The 20,167-nt window shown below is 57.3% G+C and overlaps 3 protein-coding genes across 5 annotated transcripts; 2 read left to right on the top strand and 1 right to left on the bottom strand.

The window, feature by feature from the left end:
• Window positions 1-7,309: 7,309 nt before the first annotated feature.
• MFRP (membrane frizzled-related protein) lies at window positions 7,310-12,613 on the top strand. Its single transcript, XM_004273296.3, has 13 exons — window positions 7,310-7,505; window positions 7,630-7,732; window positions 7,845-7,958; window positions 8,047-8,208; window positions 8,342-8,555; window positions 8,974-9,104; window positions 9,232-9,357; window positions 9,586-9,662; window positions 10,036-10,184; window positions 10,674-10,804; window positions 10,950-11,081; window positions 11,676-11,803; window positions 11,894-12,613. Exons 1-13 carry the CDS (start codon window positions 7,452-7,454, stop codon window positions 12,116-12,118), a joined length of 1,746 nt encoding a protein of 581 aa, XP_004273344.1. The 5' UTR covers window positions 7,310-7,451; the 3' UTR covers window positions 12,119-12,613.
• Window positions 12,614-12,826: 213 nt separating this feature from the next.
• On the top strand, window positions 12,827-14,838 carry C1QTNF5 (C1q and TNF related 5). Of its 3 annotated transcripts, XM_049713317.1 has the most exons (3): window positions 12,827-13,026; window positions 13,331-13,621; window positions 13,921-14,838. In XM_049713317.1, exons 2-3 carry the CDS (start codon window positions 13,381-13,383, stop codon window positions 14,436-14,438), a joined length of 759 nt encoding a protein of 252 aa, XP_049569274.1. In that variant the 5' UTR covers window positions 12,827-13,026; window positions 13,331-13,380; the 3' UTR covers window positions 14,439-14,838. The 3 variants fall into 3 exon arrangements, with proteins under 3 accessions (XP_049569274.1, XP_033290297.2, XP_004273345.3); XM_033434406.2 differs by lacking the exon at window positions 12,827-13,026 and having other exon boundaries at window positions 13,086-13,621; XM_004273297.3 differs by lacking the exon at window positions 12,827-13,026 and having other exon boundaries at window positions 13,087-13,594.
• Window positions 14,839-16,473: 1,635 nt separating this feature from the next.
• On the bottom strand, window positions 16,474-19,276 carry RNF26 (ring finger protein 26). Its single transcript, XM_004273298.4, has one exon. The coding sequence runs from the start codon at window positions 18,688-18,690 to the stop codon at window positions 17,389-17,391; it is 1,302 nt and encodes a 433-aa protein (XP_004273346.1). The 5' UTR covers window positions 18,691-19,276; the 3' UTR covers window positions 16,474-17,388.
• Between the last annotated feature and the right edge of the window lie 891 nt (window positions 19,277-20,167).

The following is a 20,167-nucleotide window of genomic DNA, read 5'->3' as shown; positions in this document are numbered from 1 at the left end:
AAGCGCTCCTAGCCTATCAGTGGAGATAGTTTACTGCTGCAATCAGATTGTAGATTCCAAGTTCTGGACAAAGTTAACTACCCACTTTTTAGCTTAAACTTCTCAATTCTGTAAAAAAAAAAAAAAAATGCTGGACTAGTACACATTTTGAACACTATATTCCTTATCTGGATTCACTGATACATTAACATTTTGCCACATTTGTTTATGTATACTTTATTCTTTGGGGCAAAACATTTACGGGCAAGGTGTCCTGTCACTTCTAAATACCTCAGTGTGCGTCTCCCACATAACCACAACCCTGGAATACCTCAGTGTGCATCTCCCACGTGACTACAACCCTGGCTTCACACCTAAGGAAATCAGCATGTCTAACGGACATCACTTTAAATGGACTGTCTGCTTTTTAACTGCTAGTAGGGGCACTCTGGTGGTTCTCTGCTGACGCACTTGGGTGCCTGTACAGACCTGTGACGAGCTAAGACAGGTCTCTCCAGCAGAGATGAATACAGCAACGTTTGCTCTTAGAGCAGAGTGGCTATGCCTGGGTGTGGGGTGATCAAGGCTTGGTCCTCAATAAATTAAATGAAAGATCTCAACTTGCCCCACTAATACCTGGAAACAGCAGCCTTTACATTAAAGGTGTTGTTCTCTAAAATGGTGTTTTCAAGACATCACCAGATTTAACTCCTTGGAGGGAGGGCCTCGTTGGGGTCGCCAGGGACTTGGCTCCTTGAGTTTTCTCTCAGACTTGTTCAGATTTTCCATTTCTGCCACCAATCCCAGAACTTGGGAAACTTAAGTCACCACCAGTTGAGCTTAAAGTGTTTTATGGGGAATTTTCCTAACTGCCATCCGTGCTCCACACACTGAGAAATCAAGGCCTATCTCTCCTTCCCTTGCTTGTCACTCTCCCTCCCAGCGGCACCTGCTGTCACACTCACCTCCTGGGCTGAGACTGGAGGCGGCCATTTTTGGGGGGGGAGGGAGGCATTTCCCAGAAAGGATTGAAAATAAGAGTGACTCAAGCCTGAGGTTTCTCCCCGGCCTTCCCTGGAAGGGGCCCGATGCAAGAAAAATAATTTCCCCCAAACCACAAGTGAACAGGATCACCTTCAAGATGGAAACATTAGGCTTAGAGCAAAATGGATGGCTGAGCCTCAAATCAGTGTAAGGTGCTGTACCGCTCCTGTGACTAGTTCTTCACTGGAGGTAGAAGCCACCTGTGTGCTTTTGTTGTCTTCCACTGGGGAACAGACTATAACTAACATCGAGGGTGGGGGCTCAGCCCCCTCCACCCTTGCTCCCAGCCCTCCTTTCTGTACTTGTGGTGCTTTCTCATCCCCATGGCAACAGGTCCTAGTGCTGCACAGATCCCCAAACACAACCTGTCCCCGTGTTTCCTTACCCATCAGCTTTGCCTCCTAGCAACTGGGATTTCTTCCCCCATTCCTTGCTGGCATCCCAACAGGCCTCTCCCTAGCGGTGGAGCTCTCCCTGCACCTGTTCTTGTGTGACCTTGAGCAAGAACCTCCCTCCCTCTGGGCCTTAGTGTCTCATCTGTGAATGAGGGAGATTGGACTAGAGGACCTCGAAGGTCTCAGCTCAAGTGTTATTCCAAGTCACTTTTTCCCTAAGTACAAGTCCTACGTTAGAGGACTTGCACACCTCTGATTCCCTGATTCCACGTTAGAGAGTTTATACGTTTTAAAGTGATCAGTGCTCAGAAAATGCATACCACTTTCCGTAGGGGTCACCTTCTCCACCTTCTTACCTTGCCAGTGAGGACACGAGCTGTAAAGAAGCCGCGAGTCCACCAGCTCGTCGGTGGCGGGGGCAGGACGGAACCCAGGGATCTTGACTCCCCACGCAGATCTCTTTCCATCTGAATACTCTTCCTTTTGGTCGAATAATTGACAGCATTTTGCAGGACATTCTGCAGCAAATTTCCCAACCCCGTGTCTATTATCAACTGAGCTGAACAGCAACGTAACCAGGGAACTCCCTGATTCTACACATGCACACACCCAAGGGCAAAACCAGCACTATCTGTCGCATACCTGGGCCCACACATCTCTGAGGGTCCCGTCCTTCACTGTTCTAGGGGCACAAACAAGCACCTGTGCAGGAGGCAGGAGACAGCGGAGTCCAAGCGTTCCCAGTCCAAGCAAATTACTTAATCTCTCTGAGCCTCAGTTTCCGCCTCTGTAATCTGAGCATAACAAGAGCTACTCAGAGTTGTGAGTGTTCGGCACATAGTAGGTACTCAACGAATGTCTATTTCCCCCACCTCACCTCTATTTCCAGTACTGCACCATCAATGCTCCACTAAGATTCTCTTAGTTGGGTGATCCTCAGCAAATGCTGAGTTCCCCTGGCCTCTCAGGGTGCCTCTGACTTTTCAGGAATGTGAAGTAAGTACAGCATCGCCCAAACCACACAGAGTTAGTGAGGCAGAGCCACTGGTTGGGCATTCCAAAGCCAAGGGCTGAGCTTTTCTGATTTCCTGATACTCGGTGTAACCTGCCCCTTGGAGACGGCAGTGGGTTGGCTGGGATGGAGCTGCAGGCATCCGGGCTCCTAGAGACTAAAGATCCAGGAACCAGAGGGTAAGAGTCAAGGGTAGGGGTGGCAATGAACAAGGAGAGGAGAGAGTATTTGATGGATCTCGGGAGGGTGGCGGGGAGTCAAGTCCTAATGCACATCTATAACGCTGGCCCTGGGAGCCAGCAAAAGGAAAGCATTCAGATCAGAGCACAGGCCTGGACAAAGACAGGTAGGGTGGGTACAGTGTGCCAGGGACAAGGAAGAGGCTGGTCTGGCTGGAGTGGAGGGTTGGAGCTGGAGGGCCAGCAGGAGGGAGAGCTAGTGAGCCGGAGTCTAGAAGGTGATAGCTAACCTCAAGCTGGCCTTGCCCCTCCTGGTTATAAAGGGGCCACAGAGGGCTTCCCTGGTGGCACGATGGTTAAGAACCCGCCTGCCAATGCAGGAGACATAGGTTCGATCCCTGGTCCGGGAAGATCCCACATGCCGCGGAGCAATTAAGCCCGTGTGCCACAACTACCGAGTCTGCGCGCTAGAGCCCAGGAGCCACAACCACTGAAGCCCGCGTGCCTACAGCCTGTGCTCTACAACAAGAGAAGCCGCCACAATGAGAAGCCTGCACACCGCAATGAAGATCTAATGCAGCCAAAAATAAATAAATAAAACAAATAAATTAAAAAAAAAAAAAAAAAAAGGTCGGGGGGAGCCACAGATAGCCAGCCAGGCCGAGTTGCCAGGATCCAAGCTTGCAGGAACAAAAGCAAAAGCCCAGTGGAGCTTCCGGGGGTGTAGAAATCACTTGAGCAAGAAAAGAGGTAACTTCCCTTTGCTTGTTAGTTTTATCCATAGCCGTCAGCAGGAAAGTCCATGCAAACGTCCCCACAGCAGCAAGAAAAGGGAGGGCTGGAGACACAGTGTCCCTGCAGGCAGTGGGGGAGATGGGGAGACCCCCGGAGAAGGAAGAGGCAAGAAGGCCGAGGCCCCGGGGCCTGCAAAGGAAGAAGAGGAAGCCCAAGAGGCAGCCAAGAATGAAGCAAGCAACCTGGAGCTCAATGGCCGCAGGCCTGAAACCTCCCAGGGCTTCACAGCCCAGGCGTCCTCTGCACACATAGCCTGCAGGAGTCCTTGCCCACAGTACCTCTCGCCCCCACTATTCTACATGGTTTATAGAAAGAACATGGAAAATGTAAAAGAAAGGAAAGAAAAAAAAAAGGGAGGGCTTCCCTGGTGGCGCAGTGGTTAAGAACCCGCCTGCCAATGCAGGGGACATGGGTTCGAGCCCTGGTCCGGGAAGATCCTACGTGCTGCAGAGCAACTAAGCCCGTGCGCCACAACTACTGAGCCTGTGCTCTAGAGCCTGCGAGCCACAACTACTGAGCCCGTGTGCCACAACTACTGAAGCCCACACACCTAGAGCCCATGCTCCACCGCAAGAGAAGCCACCACAATGGGAAGCCCACGCACTGCAATGAAGAGTAGCCCCCACTCGTCACAACCAGAGAAAAGCCTGCATGCAACAACAAAGACCCAACACAGCCAAAAATAAAATGAAAGAAAGGAAAGGAAAGGGAAAGGGAAAGGGAAGGGAAGGGAAGAAAAGGAAAGGAAGACCAAAAGCTGAGAATCAGGAATCCAACAGACCCAGCTCTGAAACCCAGCCTGGTAACTGGTGCCTCAGTTACATCTGGAAAATGGGAACAAACACACCTCCCTGACCTTGGCTCCCAGGGCTGTTATGAGGGTCAAATGAGCTGATGAGCTGAGGGGTGTCTGTTCTATTTCTCTCATTGTCCCTTTACCGGTGCCATTCTCCCACCCTGACCTGGCCCCTGGCCTGGCTGACCTTCTCCCCTAGGAACACGTCCATGAAGCAGCCAGTCGCAAGGGCACCTGTGCCGGCAGAGCCAGGGGTGTCGTGGAGGATGGCCATGGGCAATGGCAAAGCCAGAGAGAAGCTTCTGGCCCTCCCAGCCTCCCCCTTGCCTCCTTTCCACCACCTTCCCACAAACAGGGGCTGTTCTGAGACCCAGATCTGACCAAGCCACTCCCTGCTTAAAATGGGTTACAACCCAGCCTTCTTAGGCCCATAGTGCTAAGTACCCCCTCCTTTCTGGAATCCCTACCCAACCCCCAAATTCTACCTATTAAAATCTTTTTCAACTCTCTAACTTTAGACTAAATGCCCACCTCTTCCAAGAAGTCTCCCTGGCTGTTATAGCTATTAACATTTACCGTGTTAAAATCAGAATGGAAAGGAATTAAAATATTTTCTTATTAATTTTTTTTTTATTATTATTCGGCCACACCACGCGGCATGTGGAATCTTAGTTCCCCGACCAGGTATTGAACCCACACCCCCTGCATTGGGAGCACAGAATCTTAACCACTGGACCGCCAGGGAAGTCCCTTTTCTTATTAATTTTTAAATAAATTTTAAAATAACAGCAAATCTTTTACATGCTAATATAAATAACATTTAACAAAAAAAAAATTTTTTTTAGGCCGTGCCGCATGGCTTGGCTTGTGAGATCTTAGTTCCCCAACCAGGGATCGAACCAGTGCTCTCTGCAGTGGAAGCATGGAATCTTAACCACTGGACCACCAGGGAAGTCCCTTTTTTTTTTCTTTTTTTTTTTTCCTGGTATGCGGGCCTCTCACTGTTGTGGCCTCTCCCGTTGCGGAGCACAGGCTCCGGATGCGCAGGCTCAGCGGCCATGGCTCACGGGCCCAACTGCTCCGTGGCATGTGGGATCCTCCCGGACAGGGGCACAAACCCATGTCCCCTGCATCAGCAGGTGGACTCTCAACCACTGTGCCACCAGGGAAGCCCCCATTTTTTTAAAAACTACATTTTCCAAAACAAAAAGAACTTAGTAAGAAGGATAACTTTGTTTTACATTTTTGCAAATCTCATTAACTGGATTCTCACCTCCTTCACATCATGCAGCCTCTGGAAACCACGCTGTTCACTCAAGAGGAAGGAAAGAAAGGGAGAAGGACAAATAACACCTACGTGTTATTATAGAAATACTTTTGACCTCTCAAACCCTCTAAAAGCAGTTCACATCTTAGGACCAAGGAAAGGCTTGTCCGCTAGACAAAAGCAGCCCCGGGCCCTCTAGGGGGTGAAAGGAGAGGAGCTGGGTGTTGAGGGGGATCTCCTGAGTGTGAAGAGAGCTGCCGCGGGGGATCGGGGATCGCAGAATCTGTCTCCTTTGTTTCTTCTCTCCCCACTGGGTTCTTCACTTAGTTCCCCTCTGTCACCAGCCTGCCTTAGGCCAGTGTAGAGTGAAAGATGTGTGGGGCTTCCCTGGTGGAGCAGTGGTTAAAAATCCGCCTGCCAATGCAAGGGACATGGGTTCGAGCCCTGGTCCGGGAAGATCCCACATGCCGCGGTGCAACTAAGCCCGTGCGCCACAACTACTGAGCCTGTGCTCTAGAGCCCGTGAGCCACAACTACTGAGCCTGAGTGCCACAACTACTGAAGCCTGCACGCCTAAAACCCGTGCTCCGCAACAGAGAAGCCACCGCAATGAGAATCCTGTGCACCGCAACTAGAGAAAGCCCGTGAGCAGCAACGAAGACCCAACGCAGCCAAAAATAAATAAATAAATATTTAAAAAAGGAAAAAAAAAGACATGTGTCAGAGAAAACATGCACTTTGGATTTACCCAGCCCTGGGTTCAACTCTTGTCTCTGTATCTTGGGGAAGCTGATGTGACCTTGGGAAAGTTACTTAACCTCTCGGAGCCTTGGGCCATCATTTGTAAAATGGTTATGCTACCTCCCAGAGTGATTCAAGGAGAGAAACTGCACGTAGGACCTCTGGCCCAGGGCCTAATACGTAACAGACATTCTACAAACAGTAGCCAGAAATATTATTCTGCCTCCCCACCTCCTGCCCTACCCAACTCAGTGTGAGCACGGCTAACACAAAACAGATTAACAAGCCCTTTCCCTTCTCCCCGAGGACAGCTGCGCCAGGCTGGGATTTTCCGAGAGAACTTCGCTCGTGGAGAAAGAGAGTCACGGAGTGATGTAGTTTGCAGAGGGCAGGCTTTCTATCCTGCAACAGCAGATGGTACCACCTGCCGGATTCCACAGCCCATCTGAAGGGCCAGCCCTGACCGACCCGTCCAAGGCCTTGGGCAGCGTCACCTCCTCCACTGCCCTTTCTCCTACGGGCTGAGGCAGCCAACCCCTCAAGCTCCCCGACTCACATCAGCACAGACACAAGCAGCCCAGAAAGACTTATCTCCTTGTCCCAGGCACCCAGGTGCTTTAGGGGAACTTCCAAAGACCCAGCCTGGCTAATGCCTCGGTCGCCCTGATGGCCAGGAGCGATGGGCTGCTGGTCTGTCCAGGACCTTGAGGACTCACAGGCCTTGAAGCTGCCAAACCGTCACGCCTGGCTTCGAAGGCTCCCTCGTGCCTGTAAAACTGCCCCGCTGTCTCCCTTCCTTCCCAGCACCCCTCAGACACTCACTCGGCACCTCAGTGAGGTTAGGAGATGGGGTGGCCAGCCCCCTGGTCACACCCCCGACAGAGCACCGAGCTTCCTCCACGGGGTGTTCTCAGCCTGCGCCTTTAAGGACCGCTGCTCTGTGCCAGGGTCTCGACCTCGGCATCCTCAGCTGAGTTGGATTAAGGGACCATTTCATGCCACTGCGGATTCCTTCTGCCTGCTGTCCCTTCCCCCACACAGAGACAGAATAGCCAGTAGCCAGAACCAGCCTGGAACCAGTCTGCCCAGGGCAGCGGGAGAGCTGGTCTAGCCTGGCAGCCCTCGTCCTCAGGGAGCGGAGCAGAGGCTGCCCCTTTGAGAGGCGGCCTCGGGGCAGGGAGCAGGCCCTCTGGGGTCTTGGGCTGTCGCAGGGACTCGAGAAAGCCATGCAGAGCCTAGAGCCATGAAGGACTGCTCAGACATCATCCTCTGCGTGGAGGCGACAGAGCTGAGCAAGGTAAGGGTCATACAGGACCACTCCCGCAAGACCCAGATGCCCACCTAGGGCTGGCAGTGCCCAGTGAACACACCTGCCAGGCAGTGCTGCCACCGGCCCTCAGCCCTCAAGTCTCTCCCTTCAGACTGAATTCTGCAATCCTGCTTTTGAGCCTGAATCAGGGCCACCTTGCCCCCTACCCAGCCTCCAGGAGGACGCCAGCTGCAGCACCCGAGCTCCCTGGCATGGTAACCATCTCACGGGGTGAGCTGGGTAGGACAGAAAGGCCCAGCGGCTAAGGGCTGTGTGAGAGATGCCCAAGCGAAAGGGCTCTCAAAAGCCCACCCCGCCTGCCCGCAGGTCGGCGTCCCCGAGGGCTGCAGCCTGACTGCCACTTCTCCTGGCTGTGTGTCCTCCTGCTGGCCAGCCTGCTGCTGTTGCTGCTGGGGCTGCTGGTGGCCATCATCCTGGCCCGTAAGTTCCCAAGGCCTCCATGAGTCTCCCATGCCCTGCAAGAGATCCAGCACCTCTGAATCCCACTCCCCCGTCTTCCTGCCTCCAGAACTGCAGGCTACAGCCGCGTCCGGGCCCTCCCATCATCCACTGCCTTCCCAAGGCCTCACCACCATTGGCTCCACCCCCACTCCCATCCCCACCACCTCTCAGGCAACTGGGACCCCTAAAGGGCAACCGGAGGCAGGCGTGAGCCCCGCACCCCAGTCGAGTGAGTACTACGGGGCAGATCTTCCCGGAGAAGGGCCCAAGACGGCAGGGGGGAGGGGAGGCCGGGAAGAGGCATCTTATAAAAACAAGTCTCTCTCCTTTTGACCTCTGAACTCTAACCTCCGTCCCTGCAGCCTGTGGGGGCCTCCTTCCTGGCCCAAGGGGCTTCTTCAGCAGCCCCGACTACCCAGACCCTTACCCACCCAACGCCCACTGCGTGTGGCATATCCAAGTGGCCACAGACCATGCAATACAGCTCAAGATCGAAGCTCTCAGCGTGGAGAGTGTGGCCTCCTGTCTTTTTGATCGCTTGGAAATCTCCCCTGAGCCTGAAGGCCCCCTCCTCAGGTGGGTCCCTCTGCCCCCAGGAGATCCCACCCCCCTCCTGAACCACTGTCTGGAGGGCAGAACCAGGGAACTGCAGTGGGAAATTCTTGACTGGGAGGAAACGGAGAGACTTGGCCTCTGGGCCCAGCTCTGCCACCATCTTGCTGTATGACCTTGGGAAGGTCACTTCCCCTCTCTGACCTTGGTTTCCAAATCTGGAAATTGGAACTCCCACATATCTTTCCCATGGATGAATGCCTCAAGAATGGACGTGCAGGAGCTAGGGAGGTCAGAGCTCTGCTGGAAATGAAAGGAACCTTTTGGACACATCGTCCCCAGGACGGGGCTTGAGGGAAGAGGACCGCAGGGCCCAGGCAGGCTCCACTCTGGCTGGCCCTGAGCTCTGAGCCTCCGTCACTCCCAATCTGGCTTCTTGCAGAGTGTGTGGGAGGGTGCCTCCCCCAACACTCAACACCAATGCCAGCCACCTCCGCGTGGCCTTCGTCTCCGACAGCAGCGTGGAAGGATCTGGCTTCCATGCCTGGTACCAGGCCGTGGCCCCCGGTCATGGTGAGTGTTTTCCCGCCAGGTCCCCAGCTACCTGTCAACTGTCCGCTTCCCCCCTCTCCAGCCACTCCCAGCCCTGCAAAAGGGGTAGAGATTCTAGGGGGTTCTGAATCCAGATGCCCGCCCCCAGGGAGCTGTGCCCACGATGAGTTCCCCTGCGACCAGCTCGTCTGCCTGCTACCCGACTCGGTGTGCGACGGCTTTGCCAGTTGCGCTGATGGCAGTGACGAGGCCAACTGCAGCGCCAAGTTCTCGGGTAAGGGCCCGGCCAGCCTCAGGGCGGGTACTGTCCTCAGGCATCTGATCCAGGTTCAGGCTGGCCTCCCCAGGCCTGGCCCAGCTCCAAACCTGCCTGGTCATTCTTCTGGCCCAGAACTTGCCTCCCCACGGGCACAGCCAAAACTCTTCGCTGCCATCCCTGCTGGCCCTACCGGGCGAAGGCACAGACCCTGGCAAACTCATGAGCTCCTCCTCCTCTCTACAGGGTGTGGGGGGAATCTGACTGGGCTCCAGGGCACTTTCTCTGCTCCCAGCTACCTGCAGCAGTACCCTCACCAACAGGTAAGCCAGCGCTCCATAGGGAGGGTGGTGCAGCCCACGTGGGCACACCTGAGCATCCGGGTTAGTGCGATTGAGAACAGCATGGCAGATGCTGCCTTGTACTTGGGAAGGTCAGAGATCAAGCAGGCAGGAAGAGAACAGTATTAAGTGCTTACTAGGTATCCATGTTCCCGTGCTGGGTAAGCTTATCTCTGAGACCAGATAAGTTAAAGGCCCTTCCGCCACCACCGATGATGCGAGCAGTGTGGGCAGGGCCCACCCACTCCCTACCCGGCCTGCAGCAGGGGGAAGCCCATCTGGAGCTCAAGCCTGGAGGCCCCGATTGGGACAGAAGAAGGAACCCATAAATTACTCCACCTGTGCCCTCCCCCAGCTTTGCACCTGGCACATCTCGGTGCCCGCTGGACATGGCGTCGAACTGCTGTTCCACAACTTCAGCCTGGAAGCTCAGGACGAGTGCAAGTTTGACTACGTGGAAGTGTATGAGACCCGCAACTCAGGGGCCCTCAGCCTCCTGGGCAGGTACTGGCGGAGCCAGCGGGGAGGAGCTGAGGATAAACCCCATCCTCCAGAGTCCGAGGTCAAGGCTTCCTACAAACCGGCCCACACAGGCACTAGCTTCATTGTCTTGTCCTGCGCCAAGCTGGAGGTCCCGCACTGTCACCCTGAAAAAGGCTCGTCCTTCCTCACCTTCGTACCTGTCCCTCTCACCTTTGCTCCTTACATCACCTCCTCCAGGAGGCTCTCCCCGTCCCAGCTCTCCCACCTGCCCGGTCTATTTATAGCTTCCCCCAGAACCCTCACTGATTCTCCCCAGGTCGAAGGGGCTCCAGTTCAAGCAGTTTGTTTCGTTTGTTTGGTACTTTGTCTCCTGAACATGTGTGTCTTCCTCACCAGTCCCATGAGTCAGTGACTATGCCTCCCATCCCCTCTGGCGTCGCCCAGAGCACCCAGCTCCGTGCCGCGTCTGCGGGGGGGGCCCGTGCCAGGACTGCTGTCTGCTTTGGGCAGGTTCTGTGGAGCAGAGCCGCCTCCGCGCCTCATCTCCTCGCATCACCAGCTGGCTGTGCTCTTTAGGACAGACCATGGCATCAGCATCGGGGGCTTCTCGGCCACCTACCGGGCCCTCAATGCCACAGAGAGTAGGTGGCCCTGGGAGAGTGAGTGTGGGCAGTGGAGGCACCTCCAGGAGAACAGGGAAGGGCTCTGGACCCTGGTCAGGGCACTGTGAAGGCAGTGGGGGTACAGGCATGTCCCAGGGCACTGCCATGCCCCCTGTGCCTGCAGACCCCTGTGGGCCCGGAGAGTTCTCCTGCCGGGATGGAGGGTGTAAGAATCTGCAGTGGATGTGTGGCATGTGGAGAGACTGCACAGAGAGCAGCGATGACAACTGCAGCATCCCCTTGCTCCCACCCCCAGGTGAGGAGCCTGCCCCAGGGCACCGCAAGGGGGGCTGGCAGGCCTGAGCGGGCTGGGTGCCCATCCCTAGAAACCCACTGGCACGTGTCGTAACAGCCATCCCTATCTTCCCTGATGGGGTGGGGGGCCCACTAGCCTGACTCTGGACCACTCCACCAAATACTGGAGGGATTCTCCCCCAGGAGTGGCAAGGGTACTTAGTGTCACCCCCGAGGGAAACGGGAATCTGGGAGTTGATGGTTGAGGCTTCAAGAGCCCATCCAGCCTTGTCACACAGAGAGGCCCTCTCCAGGGCCCACCTCGGAGATGGGGGGAGAGCGGGGGAGCTCCTTCCAGATGCCCTGGTCCTGCCAATGTTGGTGCCCCTAGCTCCCTGAGATCATAGATGTGCCTGCATGATGCCCAGGGCTGGCGAATGATGCCTGGAGTAGGCTCTCAAGGAAAACAGGAATCCTCAACATGGATAAAGCATCTCTCTGTGTTATCTCCTTTGATTCTCCCCGTCTGACCCATAGGGAGCACTTAGGTGACTTGTCCCAGCTCACACAGCCAGTGAGTATTCCCCAGAGTGACCCTCCCCTCCCACCCCTGCAGAGCTGGCCTGTGAACCTGTCCAGGTGGAGATGTGCATCGGTCTGAGCTACAACACCACGGCTTTCCCTAACATCTGGGTGGGCATGGCCACCCAGGAGGAGGTGGTGGAGGTCCTCAGAGGTTACAAGGTGCTCCAGGGAGAGATAAGGAGGAACCCCCAGGCAGGGGAGGGAACTGGGGGACCAGGGTGCCTGAGGGCTGGTCTCCTCCCTCCACAGAGCCTGACAAGCCTGCCCTGCTACCAGAATTTCCGGAGGCTCCTTTGTGGGCTACTTGTGCCCCACTGCACCCCGCTAGGCAGTGTCCTTCCCCCTTGCCGCTCTGTCTGCCAGGAGGCAGAGCGCCAGTGCCAGTCTGGCTTGGCACTACTGGGCACCCCCTGGCCCTTTAACTGCAACAGGCTGCCTGAAGCAGCTGGCTTGGAGGCTTGTGCCCAGCCCTGACCCTGAGGCGGGCCCCTGCCCTCTGCTGCCCAGCCTCCTTTGCCTATCAGGGTGGGCAGGTAGGGGAGCAAAGGAAGGGGACCAGCATGGGACTCTGCCCATCCCCTCTGGGTCCTCCCAGGGAGGGGAAGAGGAGTCCTCAGCGGGGCTAACGGGACCCTCCCACCCTGCCAGATCCTTCCCTATCCTTTTATTTGCCCCAGCTGCTGCAAACAGCTGGCCTGACTCCACACTGTACCAGTGATCATCTAGATTGCTTCCCACCCAAGCCTCTGACCCCAATTTCCCACCTTCTACCTTCCTCATCTCCATCTGCTTTTTCAGGCTCTCTACCACCCTCTCTCTCACTTTTTCATTTATTCCAAAAAAGAATGTATCCAGTGCCTAGTCATGTGGCAGCCTCTATTCTGAGCCCTGGGGATCCAGTTGTCTACTGCTTCTAGAACCGTCCACCCTCGGCTCTCAGCTTCTATTTCTCCTGGACTAGAGTGTTGTCTTTGATCTCCGTCGTGGCACCATCTCTCCTTCCAGCTCCTTGGAGCTGTAGATGCCCTGAGCGTCTGTTTCTCATGGTTCTGCCTCTCTGCGCCCGCCTCAAATCTCTCCCTCCTTTCTCCACCAAACTTTGGCCGGCCGCCGGGCGACACCACGAGTTATTTCCCTGCTATTTCCCGGCCCGGGCTCTTGGCCCCCGAACAACTGGTTTCCTCTTGGAGTCTGGGAGGAGCAGAGCAGAGCCGGCAAGGAACGAACCGGGACCAGGGGGACGCCTAGGGCAGGGGGCGCCTGGCTAGAGAGAAGCGCAGGGAAGGAAGGTAGCAAGCAGGAGTCAACTGGAGGGTCCGGAGTAGCGAGAGACCCGAAGGAGGCCACAGAGAGAGCGAGCAGCCCCGGGAGCCGGGAGGGGGGTGAGTCTGGTCGCGAAGGGCGGGGGGGGGGGGGGGGGGGGCGGGGAAATGGGGATGGGGGAGGGGACTGTGGGAAAGACTGGGCGCCGGCCCGGGGTGGTGGTGGGGAGAGGGCCGGCCTCTCCTTCCCCCTGCGCAGTGCTCTCGGGGTTCTTGGGTCTAGGGGCGCCCCATTCTTCGTCCCCTCGAGGCCACTCAGCCTCACTCAGGGACATGGCAGTGGGGTGGGGACCGAGCCGGCTGCGCCGGGGCGGGGAGCGAGGCAGGTCCCAGGATTCTGGGTCCCGACTCCTGTCCTGCCCAGCCCACAGACGACCAGAGGCCCGCGGCGTCCGGGCTCCGCGTGCCAGCGCCATGAGGCCGCTCCTCGCTCTGCTGCTCCTGGGCTTGGCGGCCGGCTCGCCCCCGCTGGACGACAACAAGATCCCCAGCCTGTGCCCGGGGCACCCCGGCCTCCCCGGCACGCCGGGCCACCATGGCAGCCAGGGTCTGCCCGGCCGCGACGGCCGCGACGGCCGCGACGGCGCGCCCGGCGCTCCGGGAGAGAAAGGCGAGGGCGGGAGGCCGGGTAAGAAGCGCCTCCGCTGGGAGGCTGGTAAGAGTGCGGCCCCTCTCCTGCTCCCAGGGGCCCGGGGCTCGGGGTTGCCGCTAGGGGCGCCGCTCCCGTCCCCGTCCGACCCGGCCGGAGCCGGGAGAGAGGGACTCAGCTGCGGGAGCCAGAACCCCTGGGACCCTCAGATCTGCCCCAAGGCCTGCAGGAAGCGTGGAGCGGGTCCTGGGGCGCAGGGCGGCCCCGCCCGGGAAGGGGCAGCTGGGAGGCTGAGGGAGGATGCTGGAGGCCCGCGGCAGGCGCGCCCTAACTGCTCCGCTTTCCCCCCACCCCCACCCCTGCAGGCCTCCCGGGGCCGCGTGGGGAGCCCGGGCCGCGAGGAGAAGCAGGCCCCGTGGGGGCGGCCGGGCCGGCAGGCGAGTGCTCGGTGCCTCCGCGCTCCGCCTTCAGTGCCAAGCGCTCAGAGAGCCGGGTGCCCCCGCCGTCGGACGCGCCCCTACCCTTCGACCGCGTGCTGGTGAATGAGCAGGGACATTACGACGCCGTCACCGGCAAGTTCACCTGCCACGTGCCCGGGGTCTACTACTTCGCCGTCCACGCCACCGTCTACCGGGCTAGCCTGCAGTTCGATCTGGTCAAGAATGGAGAGTCCATCGCCTCTTTCTTCCAGTTCTTCGGGGGGTGGCCCAAGCCAGCCTCGCTCTCCGGGGGCACCATGGTGAGGCTGGAGCCCAAAGACCAGGTGTGGGTACAGGTGGGCGTGGGTGACTATATTGGCATCTATGCCAGCATCAAGACAGACAGCACCTTCTCTGGATTTCTAGTGTATTCTGACTGGCACAACTCCCCAGTCTTCGCTTGATGCCCACTGGAAAGTGAGCGCACGCTGTCTCACTCGAAGGGCAGGAGGGCATGACACTGACAGCCACGTCATCCAGGAGGGCTGGCCCCCCTGGAATGTTGTGAATGACCGCGGAGGTGGGGTGGGGGCCTCTCCGTTCTGCTGCAGGCAGGGGATGGGGACAGAGGCTGAGATCAGGGCTGGCAGCACGGGGCAGTGGCTGGATTTCTGCCCTAGACCAAAGGAGTGCTGGCAGGCAGCGTGCTGGCGGTGTGCTGGCAGGTGGGAGTCCCCGCAGTTGCTCTGGCCCAGGACCCCAAGGTGGGGTGCTCCCTTCCCAGTCCTCTGCTTCTCTGGGTCTTCCCTCATCCCTCCTGCTCCTGGGCCCTTTTCTCAGAGATCATTCAATAAATCTTAAAACAACAACAACAAAAACCCTCTTACTGGCTTCAGCCTTTCTTCTTTACTGGTGGGGATGCCCTGATTCTGAGAATGGGGAGAAGAGGGAGGACGGTGGGTGGGGAGGGTGCTCAGGCAGAAGGGAGGGCTCTTGGGCTGGATGGAGCTATGGGCCAGGAGATACAGGAAGCAGGCCCAGGTGAAGGAGAGGCCACTCCACAGACCTGCTGGGTAAGCGGTGGAGGTTGTGAACGGGAGCCCCTGCTGAGGAGGGTGTCCTGGTGTCAGACTTTGGCCACCCAGAAGGAGGAGCCCTTTTTCTAACTCAGAGATGTCATATGAACTGGGTGGGACTTCACCACACACATCCCTGCCCTGACCAACAGAAAGGAAGCCAGGATTTTCATTCATGGCTGCTCTGGCTACTTGCCTGGTCCCTAGATGACTGGAAAGCTTCTCTGTCCCGCATGCCAGGGGAGTGGAGTGTCCCTGGGTGTCCAGAGATGTCATCTTGGAGATGGCCACGAGGGGGCAGCCCAGTTCCAGGATGCAGCAATGACCCTAGGTAGCCGAGCTCCTGACTGCTAAGGTGGTTAGGGGGAGGAAGGGTATTGAGCTCCGCCAGCGGGATTCCAGATGGGGGTGGAGGAAAAGGGGGTCATTTGCTCCCAGCTCAGGAAGTTTATCTTCTCTCATAAAATGTTTATCCTCACATTAAACAGAGACTGGAAGGAACCAAGCCTCCCCTTGCTCAGCTCCCTCTCCAGGGTTGGGGGAAGGGGAAAAAAGAGCCTTTCCTCAGGCCTCCCAACTCCAAGGTGCATGTGGGGAACAGTCACTCACTGAACCCGGCCACACCACTCAGTCTGAGGCTAGCCGCAAAGCCCCTCCAAGGCTCCTCTCCTTGCCCCACCCCCGACCCGAAGACTAACAAACCCGGGCTGGCCCGCCCACATCGGCTCAGGCTCTCAACCCAAGAGAAAGTGGAGGGGCCTCTCCTCGGGGTTTCTTCCCATCTACCGCTTTCCCCTCCCCCACCCCCTTCCAGAAGGCTGTCCCTGGCACCATGCTCCTAGATTTAACATACAATTATGGGGTAGTGTCCCCCCCCCCTTGCAGGTCATGTGAGGATGGATATGACCAATGGCGACTGGACCCAGTGAGCTAGAGACAGGCCTCCCAGCTGTCCACCAGGAGGCCCCACAGCCATACTCCAGCCCATCACGGCGCCATTCTATGCCAAGAGTCACAACGACAAGCACCAACTCCTCCAGGGATCTGAGGGCAGGTTGGACTCCAGGCAGTAGGAACCCCAAGTTCCCTCCTGGGAACAGTGGCACCAGAGAAAAAGCTGGGAGGGCTGACCCAAAGGGTGAGCAAGTTCACACTCCTCTCTCCTAGGGCTAATTCTGGAAAGATAGAAAAGATAAGGAGAGCTTTCCAAAAGCTGTGCACGTGAGAGGGCACAAATCAGACAGGGTGAAAGCAAAGCCAGCCACACCTGGCAGGGGCTCTCCCCAAGGCACCCTATCTTACCTCTCTGCCAGGTCCCCCACCAACCACACTTGTGACTCCGGCAGGACCGAAGGACCCTGCTGCAGCATCCGTCACCCTAACCAATGGCTCGCCCTTGCAAGGATGCACACAGAGGCCGTCAGAGCTGTAACAGAACTTCATTCATTGGATCCTGGGCCAGACAGACACCTCAGGGACCTGCATGCCTCTCGGCCCTGGCCCCTTCTGTATTTGGACCCTAGTGAAATGTGCACAGTCTGCCCTCCCCGATGCCAGGGAGAGACGAACAGAAGGGGAATGCCTTCTCACTCTGCGATGTGGGGAGTGAAAGGGATAGGAGTAGAAATCTGGCTATCCCCCCTGCAGTTCCCAGTGGTGCTGGGGTGTCAGAGGGCACATGGTCCCAAAGCCAGGTGCAAACACACACACACCTGGGGGTTAATTCTCATCCCAGCTGTTGGGTCAGGTCAGAAGGGAGCCTCGTAAGATCATGACTGGTAGAAGGAGCTCTAAGGGCACCTGAGAGACACTACCCCCAAAGCCTGCCAGAGCACAGGGGCTCCAGCTGAAAGCAAATGTTCAAGATCATTCCAAGGCCCTTGAGTTGCCACAACACCCAAATGACACTGATGTGTGTGGCTGCAGAAGCGGGGGAGGAAGTGGGAAGGGAGCAGGGAGAGAACCTGCAAATCCCCAACAGAACAACCAGAAGCGGAGAGGGGGAGCCCCACACGCGGGTATCTGGGTGGGCCCTGGCAAGGTGGAGGGGAGTCCACAGAGAACAGTCTCAGGGCCTCGCGGAGTGACACACACTCACCACCCTCGGCATCACTGGGACCCACTGGGTAAGGATAAGCTGTTACCCTGCCCCCAGCCAAGGCACCGTCTTCCAGAGTTTCCCATCTCCATGTCCCGGACGTATGGCTCCGAGGCTCAGCAGGACGGCCATAGCGGCAGGAGGGGCTTCAGGCTGGGACCCAGAGATCAGGTGTGAATGCTGTCCTAGCGCAGGTGGCTGTGTGGAGCGTGGAGGGATGGGCAGGCGGGGAGGGAGTCTTCAGAGGTAGACGTTGAGGGTCTGCAGGATGCCCCGGCGGCACAGTGGGCAGTTGCGGTGGTAGACAGGGTGGCGCATCAGGATCTCAGTGCAGGCCTGGCAGAGGCACAGGTGCCGACAAGGCAGAAGCAGCACCGTCTTGCTCTGGTCCTGGCAGATGACGCACTTCTTCCGCTCCTCTTGCTCCTTCAGCAATTTCCATGGGTCTTGCCCAGCTACAGGCTCCTCCACATTGAGCCTCTCCCGGCCCCGGGCAGCTGTCACTCTGGCCATCCTGACCTCCTCTTCTTCTGCCTCTGATCTGGGCCCAGCTTCAGGAAGAGCGTCCTGTCGCCAGGTCCTGGCTGAGGGCACCCTCCTAGGGCCACCCTGGGGGGCCCCAGGGGCCCCTCCCCGGTTAGGCCAGCTCGCCAGCTGCAGGCTACGGCTCCAGACTCGGCGCCAGGTCTCCAAGCCCAGTGCTAAGCGAGAGAGCCGCACAACATCCTCTCTGAGCCGGTGGTAGGATGGCCGGGCATGGAGCTGACTGAGCGCCTGGGTGGCCAGCCTCAGGGTGAGGTCCGGGTGCAACAGAGTCACTGTCACTGCCAGCACGCAAGCCAGCAGCACCAGGCCAGTGACATTGACAAGCACAAAGCTGGCCAGGAGGCGGGCAGCAGAGGCCAAGAGCTCCAGTACCAGTTGGCAGGGGGTCCAGAGGAGGATGGACATGGCCACAGCACTGCTGGAAATGTGGGCTAGGAAAGCAGCCACTACATCCGTCATCCTCCACAGCGGTCCCATCACTGCATCCCACAGGGCCAGCACCAGGGAGAAGAGGTTCTGAGTGCCAATGAGGCAGATGTTGACCAGGCTGTTAATCACATAGGCCACCAGGCTCATGGTGATGGCACAGATGTCACAGACCTGGCGCAGCAAAGCATGGCCATTGGAGACCATATTGAGGACACCCCGGTGCAGGATCTCCCGGCTCCTAAGCGCCCCGTGAGAGGCCAGGTGCCCCAGGAGCTTTAAGCTCTCCAGGCCAGAACAGCAGCTGTATAGTACGGTACACAAGGCCTGAAAGCCCCCAAAGGTGAAGGGAACCACGGCTTCGATGAAGGCCAGCAGTGACAGCAAGACTCCACGGCCCAAGTGCAGAAGACTAGTCAGTACCGTATGTGGCAGGTTGTAGATGAAGGCCAGGAGCCAGGCCAGGGAAGCCAGGAGGGAGGACACCAGCAGGAAGTTGAGGTCCAACACCAAGGTCAGCACATCCAGCAACAGGCCCACCCCATTCACTACCAGGTACACAGCCTCCATGATAGGGCTATGGGGGTTAGTCCAAAAGGAAGTCTGGCTCCCGGTTGAGGGGGGTGTCAGGGCTGTCAATATTTGGGGGAAGAAGGAGGTCGGGGATTAATTTGGAAGGGAAGTGAGCAGTCTCCAATACAGGGAGAATCTGAGGAAGAAGTGGGTTAGAAGGAAGTGGAGTCTCAACGGAGGGAAAGGGGGCCAGATGCCGGTCCGGGAGCCCCAAAGGCGGGATCTTTGGGAGGAAATAGCCCAAACATCTCTAGAGTGGAGGTGATCCCGGGCTGGAGGAGAAACCTCAGCTTTGGAGGCCTGGTGGTGGCATACCACGGCCAGGCAACGGGTCAGACCGAGAGGAGACCGGGAACGGAAGGGATCGGGCCAGGCCGGGGCCGGGTGGGGGCGGCGCAGGCTGGGCGCGGGCTCGCGGTCCAGCTACGCAGGTGCCTCTGTCCCCGCCCGGCCCCCGTCCTCTGGGCTCGCGGCGCTTCGCGCCCAAGGGAACAGCGGGGAAGGGAACGAGCCTCAGCAAACCCCAGGCGCGGCCTCTACTCCGCTGGGCGCCGCCATCTTGTGTGCTACCGGGTGGGGCAAAAGGCGTAACAAGGAGGGAGGGACGACGAACTCTGGCCAATCGGTGAGGCCCAAGCGCAGGAAACATCGAGCACTCATTGGTCCGTTTGAACGGCGCCCAAACATATTTAGTACTTTAAGGGGTGGGGGGGAACAGATTGAAATCCCCGCCCCCTTGAGGCGAGGATTGGTCAATTGAAGGGCAGAGGTGAACTTGCCCCCCTAGCCCCGCCCCCTAAAGGAGCAGGACTTTGGACTGGGATAATGTGGGCGCTGTTCTTTTCACTTGGCCTCCAGCCTTGATTTGTTTAGGTGCGGGTTGGCGGTCACTGCCTCTGAGCTGGGCTCTAAGATTGCACCGCCTCCGCAGCCTCAGACTCAGTCGTTCGTCCTCCTCCATTCATCCATTTATTCCGTCGTTTATTGAGCCTGCTACAAATGCAAATGAGGATTTGTATTTGTACAAATGAGGATACAAAAAATGTTTAAGACGTGCCTGCTCACAAGTAGTTCAAGGGGAAACAGATTGTGATAGGGGATTCCCAAGGTGCTATTTCCAAACTGTTTCCTCAAGCTCTATCACGTTTTCTCAGCATCCTCAGGAGATTACCTCATTGTCAGTGAGAAAAGGAGGTCACATGCCGGAAATAGCTCACCCTCCTAGCCCAGGCCCTACTAATTTGTTTACTTGAACGCTCTAGTTAGATATCTGCCTGGGCATCCTTAGTAGGCTCCTCAAAAATTTACCCTCTTCTTTAATATTCAAATAATCTTCAAAATATCTAAGATCCTATCCCAAGTATATTGGGAAGCCTAGTGTTCTCTACTAAGCCCAAGGATACTTGGAGGTCTTATCCTTCCCCTGGCCTCCATTGCTTTCATTTCCTGCTTGCATTTGTCGACTTAAAAAAAA

Source organism: Orcinus orca, chromosome 8 (genome assembly GCF_937001465.1).
Source record: "Orcinus orca chromosome 8, mOrcOrc1.1, whole genome shotgun sequence".
NCBI lineage: Eukaryota > Metazoa > Chordata > Mammalia > Artiodactyla > Delphinidae > Orcinus > Orcinus orca.
The sequence above is the reverse complement of the archived record's forward strand: the minus strand, read 5'-3'. Positions and strand labels throughout refer to the sequence as shown.